This window comes from Cetorhinus maximus, chromosome 6 (assembly GCF_964194155.1).
Source record: "Cetorhinus maximus chromosome 6, sCetMax3.hap1.1, whole genome shotgun sequence".
Lineage (NCBI taxonomy): Eukaryota > Metazoa > Chordata > Chondrichthyes > Lamniformes > Cetorhinidae > Cetorhinus > Cetorhinus maximus.
In genome coordinates, this window is record NC_135884.1 from 84,232,465 (window position 1) to 84,248,367 (window position 15,903).

The window sequence follows — 15,903 nt, forward strand, 5'->3', positions numbered from 1 at the left end:
GAAAAACAACTTCTACTTATACAGCCCCTTTAAGGCAATAAAACGCCTGAAGGCTTTAGGCAGAAGCATTATAAAACACAAGTCAGTTTAAATTCAGTGGTGGGCAAGATCCTAGAAACAATTATTCGGGATAGAATTAGTAGTCACATGGAAAAACATGGGTTGATAAGGAAGATCCAGATTTGTAAAGGGGAAATCATGTTTAACTAACTTGCTGGAGTTTTTTGAAGAGGTAACAGAAAAGGTGGATGAGGGTAATGCTGTTGATGTGGTGTACAAGGACTTTCAAAAGGCATTTGACACAGTGCCACACAACAGACTTGTGAGAAAACATTGTTCATGGAATAAAAGGGTCAGTAGCAATGTGGATACAAAATTGGCTGAAAAATAAGAATCAGAGTGTAATGGTCAATGGGTATTTTTCGGGCTGGAGGAAGGTTTGTAGTGAAGTTCCCTAGGGATTGGTATTGGGACACTTGCTAAAGGGTGAAATTTTGAAGGGGGTGCAGGAGTAGAAAGACTTGGATCTATATGTGCATATATATTGCATTGAAGGTGGCAGGACAGTTGGAGAGAGCAGTTAATAAAGCATATAGTATCCTGGGCTTTATTAATAGGGCCTAGAGTACAAGAGCAAGGAGATTATGCTGAATTTATGTAAGACACTCGTTAGACCTCAGCTGGAATACTGTGTACAGTTCTGAGCGCCACTTTATAGAAAGGACATGAACACATTGTCGAGAGTGCAGAAGAGGTTTACAAGAATGGTTCTAGGGATGAGAAACTTCAGCTATGAGGATAGATTGGAGAGGTTGTGACTGTTCTCCTTGGAGAGAAGAAGGCTAAGAGGAGATTTGATAGAGATGTTCAAAATCATGGGGAGGCTGGATAGAGTAGATAGGGAGAAGCTGTTCCTGCTCGTAAAAGGATCAAGAATGAGAAGGCACAGATTTAAAGTGATTTGCAATAGAAGCAAGTGTGATGTGAGAAAAAACTTTTTCACACAACAAGTGGTTCGGGCCAGGAATGCACTGCCTGGAAGTGTGGTGGAGGCAGGTTCAATCGAGGCATTCAAGAGGGCATTAGATGATTATTTGAATAGAAACAATGCGCAAGAGCATGGGGAAAAGGCAGGGCAATGGTACTAGGTCATAATGCTCATTTGGAGAGCTGGTGCAGACACGATGGGCCGAATGGCCTCCTTCTGTGCCGTTAAAATTCTGTGACAATTTGACACCAAAAGCCACATTAAGAAGCATATAGGGCAGAGGAACAAAAACTTGGTCAAAGTAGGAGGTTTTCAGCAGTGTCTTAACAGAGGAAAGGGACTTAGAGAAGGAGAGGAGTTTAAGGAGGGAATCCCAGAGTTTAGGGCCTTGGCAGCTAAAATAATGACCATCAATGATGAAGCAATTGAAATTAGAGGTGGTCAAGAGGCCAGGATTTGAGAAGCGCAGATACCTCAGAGGGTTGTGAGCTGGAAGAGATTGCAGAGCTAGGAAGGGACGAGGCTGGGGGTGGGGGTTTGATAAAGGATGAGAATTTTAAAATTGAGACGTTGCTTCATTTGGAGCCAGTGTAGTTCATCGAGCATAGAGGTGATGGGTGAACAGGACTTGGTGTGAGTTAGGATACGGGCAGCAGTGTTTTGGATGAGCTCAAGTTTATGGAGGATATGGGAGACCAGCCAGGAGTTCATTGGAATAAGGCAAGTCTAGAGGTAACAAAGGCATAGACAGGGGTTTCAGCAACAAATGAGCTGAGGCAGGTATGAAGTTGAGCAATGTTATTGAGGTGGAAATAGGCGGTTTTAGTGGCGACACGGATCTGTAGTCAGAAGCATGTATTGGGGTCAAATATGACATCAAGATTGAGAACAGTCTTTTGACTGTTGCCAGGGAGAGGGATGGAGTTGATGGCAAGGGAACAGACTTTGTAGCAGGGACTGATGACAATAGCTTAGGTCTTCCCAATATTTAATTCAATGAAATTCTGTTTGTCCAGCTCCTGATGTTAGACAAAGTAGTCTGATAATTTGGGGGCAGTAGTGGGGTTGAGAGAGGGTTATGGTGAGATAGAGCTGGATGTCATCAGCATCCATGTGGAAACTGACACTATGCTTTTGGATGACCTCACCAGGATCCCTTGGCACTATTCAAAATAGAGCAGAGGATTTTTCCCTGGTGTGTGGGCCAATATTTCGCTCTCAAACAGACTAGATGATGTCACATTATCTCATTGCTGTTTCTGTGACCTTGCTGTGTGCAAATTGGCTATCACATTTCCTAGCTAACAACAGTAACTAGGCATTGAAAGTACTTTGAAAGTGTCTGCCACTAGCTTGTCCTGCTTGCTACCCTTAATGTCCCCATTAGCACATAGCTTAGATAATATCATCACCATCAACACCCCTTTGTCCTTTTGTCTGTGACATCTTTGGCAATCTCTTCTTTGCCCCCTATCCAGCCCCACCTGTCCCACCCGCCTCTACCAGCTTATATTTCACCTCATTTCTCTATTTCCTTAGTTCTGATGAAGAGTCATTCGGACTCAAAATGTCAACTGTATTCCTCTCCGCAGATGCTGTCAGACCTGCTGAGTGTTTCCAGGTATTTTTGTTTTTGTTTGAAAGTATTTTGTTGGCCGTTAATACTTTGGATCATCCTGAGTCCTGAAAGGCGCTATATAAATGTAAGTCTTTTGAAACTTGCTTTTCCTTCAGCCACCTAGGCACCATGCTCTGAAATTCCCAGCCTACACTGCTATCCTTCTCAAAGAATCTCCTTAACCCATTTCTTTAGCCAGTCTTTTTCATCAACCCTTATAGCCTAATGTTGGGGGATTTCTCAATTACACTTCTTGGGGTCTATCAATTTGCTGAGGGCTTCCTGTCGAATTAGTGTGGCCTAGAGAAAACAAGAGAAAGCCCCGAGACCCTGGCTGGAGGCGAAGACACAGTTGATTTTATTATCGTTGCAACGAGAGATGTGGACTACACCAGAGTCACATCTAACAAATACAAGCATGTATCCAGTTTTTATAGTAAGACAGTTTCATTCATTGCTATGGCTAACAATACAGCGGAGATAGTAAACAATACGCGGAGATTGCTTCCCATTTCATATTAAGGATTTTACACAGTCAAGTTCATGTTAAAATGTAGCCGGAAGTAAATTCTGATAAGTATTGTATTATAAGTATTGATAGCCTGTTTACAATCGGAGGTGAATTCCGATGAATATTGATGGTCTACTATCACCTTCCCATGCAACCGCAGAAGGTGCAACACCTGCCCCTTTACTTCCCCCCCGTCCTCACTGCCCAAGGGCCTAAACACTCCTTTCAAGTGAAGCAGCAATTCACTTGCACTTCCCTCAATTTAGTCTACTGCATTTGCTGCTCCCAATGCGATCTCCTCTACATTGGAGAGGCCAAACGCAGACTGGGTGACCGCTTTGCGGAACACCTTCGGTCTGTCTGCAAGCATGACCCAGACCTTCCTGTCGCTTGCCATTTCAACACACCACCCTACTCTTGTGCCCACATGTCCGTCCTTGGCCTGCTGCAATGTTCCTGTGAAGCTCAACGCAAACTGGAGGAACAGCACCTCATCTTCCGATTAGGCACTTTACAGCCTTCTGGACTGAATATTGAGTTCAACAACTTCAGATCATGAACTCTCTCCTCCAACCTCACCCCCTTTTTGATCCCTGTTTTTCTAATAATTATTATATATTTTTTCATATATATATTTTTCTTTTCCCACCTATTTCTATTATTATTTAAAAAATTTATTTCCATCCATTGTTTTATCTCCACCTTTTAGCCTATTTCTATCCCTTCCCCCCACCCCACCCCCACTAGGGCCATGTCACTTGCTCATCCTGCTTTCTACCCTTAATGTCACCATTAGCACATCCTTTAGCTAATATCACCACTGTCAACACCTCTTTGTCCTTTTGTTTATGACATCTTTGGCAATCTCTCCTTTGCCTCCACCTATCACTGGCCCTCTATCCAGCTCTGCCTGTCCCACCCCCCCTAAACAGCTTATATTTCACCTCATTTCTTATTCCTCTTTAGTTCTGATGAAGAGTCATACGGACTCGAAACGTTAACTCTGTCTTCCTTTCCACAGATGCTGTCAGATCTGCTGAGTTTTTCCAGCAATTTTTGTTTTTGTTTCAGATTTCCAGCATCTGCAGTATTTTGCTTTTATTTTGATAGTCTACTATTTTCTACTTACAGACATCCATCTCTCTTTAACTGCCCTCCCATAACAAGGTTATGGGTGTTCACAATGCCCAGAAGATTCCGATTATTTTAAACACACAAAATACACATACAACCAACGTCAACGTCTGTCCCTATCTTACACAGATTTACATTATTAACTAGCTCAGCCTATTACTTTTGTTCTCAACTGACCCAGTTGGCTCACGAGCAGCAAGGGTCCGAGCACCGGCACAAAGGAGTTGTCCTTACATACCTTTTCATCTAGCTAATGTCGGGGGGAACCACCACACAGCCAAGGAAACATGTTCCCTGACTGAAAATTCCCCCAAACACTTAATATCAGATTTAATTCAGCATTTTGATACATTTTCTTCGTTTAACTGTTTTACAGTGTTGTGCAAGTTGTGGTGACTTAATTTCTGTTCTTTGCCTTCACGTCATCTACAGGGGGTTCCTACTTACATACCAGGACTGATGGAAAGCTAAAAGCAAAAACTGTTCAGCCCTGCTCACCTGAGATCCGAGACAAAGGTGCGCTGCACTGATGATGCTACATTCCATACTGAGGAACACCTTCAGTGGCAAAATGGACAAATTCTCTCACATCTGTAAAGAGTTTGATCGGATCATCGGTATCAGGAAGACGAATGTCATTGCCCAGGATGTTACATCTATCAGCATTGACAATGCTGGATGTTGTTGATAGTTTCATGTGTCTAGGTTCCATAATCACCAGCAATTTGTCACCTGATGCTGAAATCATGCATTGCAGCTGTTATGTCCAAGCTGAGTAAGAGAGTATGGAACAATAGCAACCCGACTGAGAACATCAAACAGTGAGTCTACCAATTTTATTCGTTCATGGGATGTGGGCATCACTGGCTGGGCCAGCATTTATTGCCCATCCCTTGTTCAAAGGACATTTTAAGAGTCAACCACATTGCTGTGGGTCTAGAGTCACATGTAGGCCAGGACAACACATTTCCTTCCCTAAAGGACATTAGTGAGTTTTTATGACAATCAGCAATGGTTTCATGGTCATAATAGACTTTTAATTCCAGATTTTTATTGAATTAAAACCATCTGCCATAGTGGGATTTGATCCCCAGAGCATTACCCTGGGTCTGTGGATTACCAGTCCAGTGACAATACCACTATTCCACTGCCTCCCCTCTATCCTCAGTGCACTCCTCTTCAGTGGTGAGACCTGGACAACATATACTAGGCAGAGTTAATGTTTTGAGTCCAATTTTTTGTCCTTTTTCTTTCATGGAATGTGGGTGTCACTGGCAAAGCCAGCATTTGTTGCCCATCCCTAAGTGCCCTTGAACTGAGTGGCTTGCTAGGCCATTTCAGAGGGCAGTTAAGAGTCAATCACATTGCCATGGGAAGAAGGCTCGACCAGATAAGGATGAAACACATTGGTTTTTATGACAATTGATGATAGTTTCATGGTCACCATTGCTGAGACTTGTTTTCAATTCCAGACTTTATTCATTGAATTTAATTCAAATTCCATTAGTTGTCATGGTGGGATTTGAACTCATGTTCCTGGGCATTAGCCTGGAGCTTCTGGATTATTAGCCCAGTGAAATTATCACCGTGCCACCATCGCTCCCTAAAATGAGATAACTCTTCTACAGAACCCATCAGATGTAAGCCTGCCTTAATTTTCAACTCAGGAGAAAACAGTTCCCAATTCGATTTTTATATTCTATGGCTATAAACAAGTCACAAGGCCAGACTCTTGACAAAAGCTGCATTTATATTCCTATAAATCCATGTTTGTACACATGGGCAGCTTTATGTATAGGATCCAGAATAATAAATTTAGATTCTGTTGAAGTATTCGGTGAAAGAATAATTGGAAATCCTGTATTTAAAGCAGTACTGTTGCAATAAAGATGTTACAGTAAATTGACAACAAATTTGTTTTGAGGACCTCTGCTAGTTTGATATAAAACTTTTTATATATGATGTAACAGCAAACAATAAAGAGACCTGCATGGGGCAAACGGGTGCCTGAAAATATATTACACAGTAATCTGTCTTGAAAATGTGTTGATATTTGTAAAACTGGTTCTTAAATATAATTTTTTAATGTTTGATGTCCAGTGTTTTTCCAGTCGGAGTCGCTGGCCGCTCCGCGCATGCGCGCCCTGAATTCAGGCCCGTACCGGCCACCTATACGTGTAGCGAGGACCCCGGGCTGACGGCGGCCTGGGAGCTGTGGGGCCAGCGAGACGGAGGAAGATGGAGCGGAGCATCTGAGGAGATATCGGTGGCATCCTGCGTCCCACAGCGGGTACAGCGGCTTTTCCCGACTTCGGGAGCTGTGGCAGCGCCAATCATTCCAATATTGCCGCTCGATGCGGCTCTGAGCGGTCGCGCTGCGGCGGCTCGGTTGGTGAGCCGTGGATGGCGGGCAGGCTTTGGGGCCTACAGAGCGGGGGTGGTGGTGGTGGCAGCGGCGGCGGCAACAGAGCATCCTGCTCGTTGTGCTCAGGCGGGAGGTCGGTGAGGCCTCTTGAAGGAGGGGAAATTAGGTTTAAAGCAGTGCCAGTCGTGCTGGCGGCTGTATTTTTAAAAAGTCGCTTAAAAAAAGGCGGCCAATTGATCGTGGTCCTGCGCATGCGCGGTTCAGCTGGCAGCGAGTTGGAGCTGCAGGAAAAACCCGCTTGAGAATCAGGATCAAAAATGAGGTGGAACTGCGGCCTCAGCTTGATAGAAAACTTCATCAACCTTCAGGGTTCATCGTACCTTGTGCACCCGCCCCCCCCCCCCCCCCCCCCGATGATAACTTCTGGAGGAAAGCAAAATACTGCGGATACTAGAGACCTGAAATCAAAGTACAAAATGCTGGAAAAACAGCAGGTCTAGCAGCACCTGTGGAGAGAGAAACAGAGTTAACGTTTCGAGCCTAATATGACTTCTCCAAAGGAGAGTCATATTGGACTCGAAACATTAAGCCTGTTTCTCTGCACACAGATACTGCCAGACCTGACTTTTTCCACCACTTCCTGTTTTTAAAAAAATTTGGAGGATGTAGGTGTGTGAAATGCTGGGAAGGGGCTCCTGTCAGGCAGGTACCTATTATCAGCCACAATCTGCCACGTGCACATCTTAACTATGGCCCTGAAATCATTTCCTTAAATCATAGCGTGCATCTATTCCACTTCCTTATGCTCGGGCTGGTTGTTGGGGGGGAAGGAAGGTTCAGGGTTTGTTAACCTCATTCCTGTTTCTGCCGTTAAGCTGGTTGATCTTCCAGGAGATGGACTTAAAGAATGGTCACACTCCCATCCTTGCTAATTTTTCCTCTTGGCTCTCGGGCCCTGCTACCCCTTTGAGACACAGAAGGACCAAATTTGACTTTTTATACAGCAGCTGTCTCAGTTTGGATTTGGGGCTACCAGACAGTTGCCAACAAACTGGTTCAGTGAATCTGCTGTTGGAATAAGGGAGCTGGATGTAGCAGTGTGGACATTAGGCTCAAAGGTCAGACTCCTTGAATTCAAACTAAAATGGAATTAGTATACGCATATCTCTTCGGGTCTGCTCTGCCATTCAGCAAAATTATGACGGATCTACCTCAACTGCACCTTCCCATATTCCCTTAGTACCCAAAAATCTATTGACCTCGATCTTCAATGCACTCAATGACTGAGCAAGTACCCTTTGGGGTAGAGAATTCCAGTGATTCACAACCTGAGTGAAGAATTTTCTCCCCATCTTAGCCCTAAATGGCTGAGCCATTCTTTTGAGACTCTGACCCCATGTTCTAGATTCCCCAGTCAGAGGAAACATGTTATTCCTGGAAATGCCCTGTCAGGCTACTTTTGAATTTTATGTTTCAATTAGATCACCTCCCATTCTTGTAAACTTGTAAGAATAATCTACTCAAAACTGTCTTCATATAAGATGTAGGATTTCTTATTTCATTTATATTACCAGTTGAAGGTTAGAATAGAACAATGGATCTGTTAAGACTTGTCACACATTGTATAAACAGCATAGATTGTGACCTTTATGCTGCAGATTAGTTGTGGGCTGAAATGGATTTGTAGACAACATATTGTAAAAGTAGGGGAAATACAGTATTAACATAGGAAGAATTTTTGATTTTATGCACAGTACATTTAGATAATGAAATCTGTGCTTGAACTGCAGGAACTTTAGGAACAATGAAGCTGTTACCTTGCAAATAGAACACTTATATTAAAATGGTGACCATAACAAGTAAATGATTTGCCAAACAAGGTGTGTTTTAGCTGCCAGCTTCCCTCTTGACACGTGTGCAATTAGTGCATTTCATAATTAACCATGGATGGGCAATTATATTTAAACATCTGGATTTTTGAATCCCTATTGAGAGCCACAGTACATTTACCTCTGGATGCTCTTTCAGGCAATCATTAATTGTAGCCCCATTTATATAAAGAGATTTTTTGGAGCTTGCAGAGTTTTGCCAGCTTGTCTGGTGGTTGTACAGCTGTAATTGTTTCTTCGTGAGTTTAGTTTGGTAATGAGAATTTTTTTTTAGTATATGTTCAGTTGCTTGAAGTTGTTGCATATTTGTTCTTACTTTCTGATGGAGCCAGTTATGTGATGTTCCACTGTGTCTCACACTATTCTTTGTGCCACCAATACTTAACTCTGATGAACAATTTACTCAAGGCTGTTTCAGAAGTCCCAGCTGTTGGTCATCAGACAGTCTCGCTTCCAGAGGAAGCACCTGGTGATTCGTTCTGAACTGAGGAACTTGATAGGTTAGAGATTTTAATGTTCAGAACTTGAAACTTGCCGCTCGGTGTGGCAGTTCATTAACTTGTTGTAAAACCAGTTCAGGTCTCCCTCCCAAGCCAACCCTTCCAACTGACACTTTACTGTTCTTGCCTGAAGCTGTATCATGTCTGCCTGTAGTTCCATGCCCATCTTCTGTTCCCTGGCCTTTTACCATGTGAGAGTTTTTGAGGGAGCCTGCTTCTTCACTATCCCAATGGTCCTTTCCAGTGGGAGTGATTTGAATACGAATCAGGAATTTGCAGACTGTTGTATTTTCCTTTCCATACCCAGGAACACTTGCTTGTTTGTTGCTCTGGCTGGGACCAGTCAATTCAGCATAGATACAGCATTTCAAACTTAAAGTACTTCAAAGAGGTGGTTTGAAATATAGGATGAGTATAGAAATTCGATCATTTTTGTGCTGACAGCTTTAGTTCGATTCTTCCTGTTTTAGTAGAATGTTTTAGGGTGAATTTTCTACAAGTGAAAATTGTTCACAGACAAGGAATGACATTGCCATGCATTTTTAAAAGCTAAGTACTTTCAGTTTTGAGGGTCCACTATAATTGGAAATTAAAGCTGGAGAACCATTTTGCTGTCTGTCTATTGGTTGCAAAAATATGTTCCAGCTGATGAAGTGTGTGTGTGTGGGAACTGACCCAAATTTTGAAAAGAGGGGTCTCAGCAGTCAAGTATCCCAGTTGCCTTTTGGCTCTGTTTTTGTTACATCTCTGTTGATTTTATGATCTCCAGCATTTATATAGTTGCTCAGTTCAATTTTCTTTCTTTCTCTCTGCAGCCAGTTTTTAAAGAGCTGGAAGTTGGATGTGACCTTTCATACTTGGTGATAACAGAAGCACTGCAATCATGTTTTTGTATAACCTAACCCTTCAGAGAGCAACTGGCATATCGCATGCCATTCATGGAAACTTTTCAGGTGAGGATCTCTAATTGGGCTGCTTTCGTTTAGCTTCTGTTGTTAAATGTTTAACTTATGAACCTAAAGCCTATTCAGATTTTTTTCTTCCTAGTTTTCTCCTATCCTCTTCGGAGTCAATGCACTCACTGACCCATGCAGGGAAATGGCTCAATTGGTGGTGGCAGACCTCCTGAGCTCACTCTTAGCCTAGGCAGTTGAGACAATCTGGCCACTAGGACTTGCACAAAAGATGGTCTCTTATGGTCCTGGGCTTCCACTGTTGTAGGAAGTGTGGCAGCTGATTTGCACGCAGCAAGTTCCCACAAACAGCAATGTGAAAATGACTGGGTAGCTGTTTTAATGATATTGGTTGAGGGATAAATATTGACTAGGGCCACCAAGAAGAACTCCCCTGACCTTTGAACATAGCGCCATGGGGTGAGGTGACAGATGGGGCCTTGGTTTAACATCCAAAACAGCACCTTCACCAGTGCAGCACTCCTTCAGCACTGCACCAAAGTGCTAACCTGGACTACGCACTTAAATGTCTGGAGTGGATCTTGAATCCACAAGCTTCTGAGTCGAGCAGGAATGCTATCACTGAACCAAGACTGACTTCTATTATGTTGACATGGCCTCATCTACTCCGTCTATAAGATTAGAAGTTTCTGAAAATGTGTTTTTTTTTTTGCTGTTGTGGGCCTGTGCATTGAGCAGATTCATATAACACGTGATTGGCAGATATTGATGTTTATGCTTGCTGAATAATTGGGGATATCTCTTCAAACATATGGGTCAGATCTGATTTAGCATGTATCCATTTTATTAGAAATTAAAGTAAGCGGTCAGGGGAAATACTTTCTTTTTGCCCCACACTTGCTGAAAAAAGATACTAATTGCACTTCTTTCTCTGGCACTGCTCTGATGATGGAAATACATAGGCCAGAGCAACTAAAGGGAACAGGGGCTGGAACCACTACAGCCTTTTTTTTATATATTAAAAAAGTCGCTGTTTGAAATGTAAAATTATCATGCAGTGCATAGTCACCAGAATCATGAAGAGAAAACCATTTGGCCTATTACATCTTTGAAAGAGCTATCTAATTAGTTCCACACCACCCTATCCTCTTCCCCAAATCCGTGCAAATGTTTCCTCTTCAAGTCCTTAGCCAATTCTCTTTTGAAAGTTATTGAATCTGCTTCCAGCACCCTTTTTTCAAATCATAAATTCTAGATCATAAATTGCTGCATATCAAAAAATTTCTCACCATCCCATTAGTTCAGGTGGAGGTGGGGATAAACTACTGAAATCCCTCAATTTTGAGCATCTCTAGAGAAGGTTACAAGGAGATTAAATAAAGAGAGCATAGGAGCAGGAGGCCATTCAGCCCATCAGGTCTGCTCCACCATTCAGTTCGATCATGGCTGATTGAACACTTCAGTGCCTTTTATCCACACTATCCCCATAACCCTTTACATCATTGTTAATCAGAAATCTATCAATCTCTACCTTAAAGGTACTCAATGACTGAGCTTCCATGGCCCTCTGAGGTAGAGAATTCCAAAGATTCACAACCCTCTTGAGTAAAGAAATTTCTCCTCATCTTGGTCCTAAGTGGCTTCCTCCTTATTTTGGAATTGTGTCCCCTGGTTCTGGACTCCCCAACCAGGGGAAACATCTTACCTGCACCTACCCTGTCTATTCTTTTAAGCATTTTGTAGGTTTCAATGAGATCGCCTCTCACTCTTTGAAACTATAGAGAATACAGGCCCAGTTTCCCCATTCTCTCTCTTCATAAGACAGTCCCACCATCCACAGAACAAGCCTGGTGAACCTCCATTGCACTCCCTCTATGCAGTAATATCCTTTCTGAGATAAGGGGACCAAAACTGCACACAGTACTCCAGGTGTGGTCTAACCAAGCTTCTATACACTTGAAGCAAGATTTCACTTATCCTGTACTCAAATCTTCTTGCGATAAAGGCTAACATTCCATTAGCTTTCCCAATTGCCTGCTGCACCTGCATGTTATCTTTCAGTGACTTATGAACAAGGTCACCCATGTCCCTCTGCACATCTACACTTTCTAATCTCTTACCATTTAGAATATACTCTGCACATCTGTTCTTTCTACCAAAGTGGATAACCTCACATTTTTTGACATTATATTCCATCTGTCATGTTCTTGTCCACTCACTAAGTTTGTCCAAATCCTCTGTTAGCTGCTTTACATCTTCCTCACAGCACACATTCCTGCATAACTTTGTATCATCTGTGAACTTGGAAATATTACATTTGGTCCCCACATCCAAATCATTGATGTACATTGTGAACAGCTGGGGTCCAAGTACTGATCCTTGTGGTACCCCACTAGTCACAGCCTGCCAACGTGAGAATGACCTGTTTATTCCTACACTCTGTTTTCTGCCTGTTAGCCAATCCTTAATCCATGCCAGTATGTTACCTCCTATCCCATGTGCTTTTATTTTGCTAATCAACCTGCTGTGGGGGACTTTATCAAAAACCTCCTGAAAATCCAAGTATACTAAGTTCATTGACTTTGCGTTATCAATTTTGTTAGTAACCTCCTCAAAAAACTCCCAACACGTTCATCAAACATGATTTCCCATTCGCAGATCCAAGCTGGCTATGCCCAATCAGATCATGATTATCCAAGTGTCTATTTATCTCTTCCTTTATAATAGATTCTAGCATTTTCCCTACTACTGATCTAAGGCTAACAGGTCTGTAGTTCCCTGTTTTCTCTCTCCCTCCCTTCTTAAATAGAGGGGTGACATTTGCTATAGCACTTGCAGCCTCTCAAGCCTCTCCACAGTACTGAAGTCCCACATTCCTGGTACCATTCTAGTAAACCTCCTCTAAAACTTCCTAAAGCATGATGCCCAGATTTGGGAATATTATTCTAGCTGAGGCTTAACCAGTGAAGGATAATATCTTTGCTTCTGTACTTTTTAAACCACTTGTGATTTATACAAAATAAACTTGGGTTCCAGCACCATCAATCGTTTGCCATTTAGGGCACTCCTTATCCCAGTGGATTATTTGCAAAGCCAGTGCGAGTCAAATCCTCCGTAACTTTCAATGGCAGCTTTATGGAGTGGGAAATATCAGTGTGGTTTGAAATGCCGTCCTCGTTGACACTTGTGCATTTATTATAGGCACCAAAATGCAGGAGATTGTTGTTTCCAGGGGAAAGATCTTGGAGTTGCTCCGCCCAGATGCAAATACTGGGAAGGTACATACACTGCTGACAGTGGAGGCCTTCGGGATAATTCGATCTCTAATGGCCTTCCGGTTAACTGGAGGTACCAAAGGTAAGAACTTTAGAAATGTGGACTTACCTATGTTAGTTATTTCAGCAAATTAAAATTCCCCCATCTGCTTCCATTTTCTTCCCTGTTGTCAAAGTAACCCTAGGGTTCCATGAGCTTATGTAGCCCTCAAGTGGCCATTCTTGTGCAAGCCTGGACAGTAAATGGCAGAAGGCTATTTAACCATGAAGGGCATCACAGCTGGTGCTGATCATATCCAAGACTCTATATACATACATTTTTCCTGCATAATCAAGCACAAGAACACTGGGTTTTAAAATTGATATTTCTAATTTAAGTTGGTAGAGGTCTGATGCAGTGCCCCAGTGAGTGTTATGGTTGAGATCAGTTAATTTTGCTCTGCTTTAGGGGGTGGAATCAGACCCCTGCTGGTCATGTATATCTTTAGGATTGTACTGGTCAGTGACTTTACTCATCATTGTGTAGTGGATTAGAGTTTTGTCCCCAGGGGCATGTCCACTAATGGCTGGTTTTGGTGCACCACAATCAGTTATTTAATTGCAGCTTTGTGCATTTACAATTAATCAAACAAACGCAACTGTCGGTGAGGCTGGATTTCCAATTGCTCTTTACCGATTAGCACAAAAGGATGCTGAGATAGGTTAGCTTTGCGAGAATCCATGCAAATGTTTGAAAACTTGATCAGTGCTCTCAGATTGTTTAACACGGGAGAGTCGGGTGATGGAATTTGAAGCAAACAAATTGTGGGTGCTTTCTAACTAGGCTGGACGCCAGTCAGAATTATTTGGGTCTATTAATTTATAGACAAATTTTTAATTGCCTAATGTGCCAACTAGAAAAATCTTTAATGTAACGTTTTGGCCGGGATTTTCCGGCCCCACCGCGGGTGAGGCGGCACCCCGGCCAGAAGTCCATTGACTTGCAGCGGGACCGGAAGATCCCGGCGGCGGGCGGGTGAGGAACATCCTGCCCTTTGTAATTATAAGTGTTACAGTCCAAAGTCTTTTAGAATATTGGTTCTTGATTGGCAAGGGGATCAAAGGTTACTGGGAGAAGGCGGGAGAATGGGGTTGAGAAACTTATCAGCCGTGATTGAATGGCGGAGCAGACTCGATGGGCCGAATGGCCTAATTTCTGCTCCTATGTCTTATGGTCTTATTCCACAAAAAGTACATAATCTGGTTAGAGTCTTTCTCTCTAGGTGGTGGCATTAATATTTAAACTTGCCCTTATTTATGTTGCTTTTAGTATTCCAGCAGCCATTTTGAATGCCCTGCTTGTCACAACCTCTGGCCCCTGCACTCAGTTTCAAAGCACTGTAATGGAATGTACGAAAGCTTGATAAAGTCAGTCAGTTGCTGGAACAGTTAATTGGAGGAATAAAATTAAATTGGATTTGAATCTCTGGTTCAATATGGCCTGTGGGGTTTGTGTGTTTGTTGTGACTTTTCCAGTGGGCAGGGTAGGTTGAGATGGGGGAAGCTTAGAATTGTGTATTTGTCATTGTGATTTCACAGGAAGTGGCTCACTTTTATTCTTTCTTGGGATGTATACATCACTGGCAAGACCAGCATTTATTGCTCATCCCTTGTTGCCTTTGGGAAGGTGGTGGTGTCCAGAGTCATTTCAAAGGACAGTTAATAGTCCACCATGTTGGTATGAGACTTGAGTCACAAATAAAGCAGACCGGCTAATAATGACCGGTTTCCTCTCCTGAAGTACATTAGTGATCCATAGAAATATTACGGTGCAGAAATAGGCCATTCAGCCCATTGTGTCTGCGTCGGCCAAAAAGAGAAAAAAGAAACTAGCTGCTCATTTTAATCCCACTTTCCAGCATCTGGTCCGTAGCCGTGCAGGTTACCCCCCTGCACTCTTCGTTGAACCAGGGTTGATCCCCTGGGTTGATGGTAATGGCCCTTGCCACCCTCAGTGCTTCCTCCAAGTGGTGTTCAACATAGAGAAGCACTGATTCTTTAGCTGAGGGAGGGTAATCAGCAGGAGGTTTCCTTTCCCAAGTTTGACCTAATGCCTTGAGACTTCATGGGGTCCAGATTCGATGTTGAGGTCTCCCAGGGCAATCCCTCCCAACTGCACACCACTGTGCCACCACCTTTGCTGGGACTGCCCTGCCAATGAGACAGGACATACCCAGGGATGGTAGTGTCTGGCACATTCTGTAAGATATGATTTCGTGAGGATGACTGTGTCAGGCTGTTTCTTGACTACTCTGGGACAGCTTTCCCAATTTTGGCACTAGCCCCCAGATGTTAGTAAGGAGGACTTTGCAGGGTCGACAGAGCTGAGTTTGCCATTGTCGTTTCCGGTGCCTGGGTCGATGCCAGGTGATCCTTCCAGTTTCATTCCTTTTTACCTCCCATTACCTCACACTTTTCCGCATTGAATTCCATTTGTCACTTCTCCGCCCACTCAGCCAAACCATTTATATAATTCTGGAGTCGACAGCTATCCTCTTTGCTATGAAGTACACGGCCAATTTTTGTGTCATCTGCAAATTTCCCAATCATGCCTTCCACATTTAAGTCTAAATCATTAATATATGCAACAAACAGCAAGAGCCCCAACATGGCCCTGTGGAACACCACTGGGAAACTATTTTCCATTCGCAAATCTGAAAGCTTCATGGT

General features: G+C 43.0%; 1 protein-coding gene across 3 annotated transcripts in view; it reads left to right on the plus strand.

The window, feature by feature from the left end:
- Positions 1 to 6,430: 6,430 nt before the first annotated feature.
- sf3b3 (splicing factor 3b, subunit 3) overlaps positions 6,431 to 15,903 on the plus strand; it is a 52,974-nt gene continuing 43,501 nt past the window's right edge. Inside the window, exons 1-3 of one of the 3 annotated variants that reach the window (XM_078543929.1) lie at positions 6,431 to 6,541; positions 9,821 to 9,958; positions 13,121 to 13,276. In XM_078543929.1, the coding sequence (XP_078400055.1) occupies positions 9,889 to 9,958; positions 13,121 to 13,276 (226 nt within the window). In that variant the 5' untranslated portion in view covers positions 6,431 to 6,541; positions 9,821 to 9,888. Of the gene's footprint in view, positions 6,750 to 9,820; positions 9,959 to 13,120; positions 13,277 to 15,903 lie in introns of all 3 variants that reach the window. The other 2 variants (XM_078543928.1, XM_078543930.1) reach the window with 2 other exon arrangements.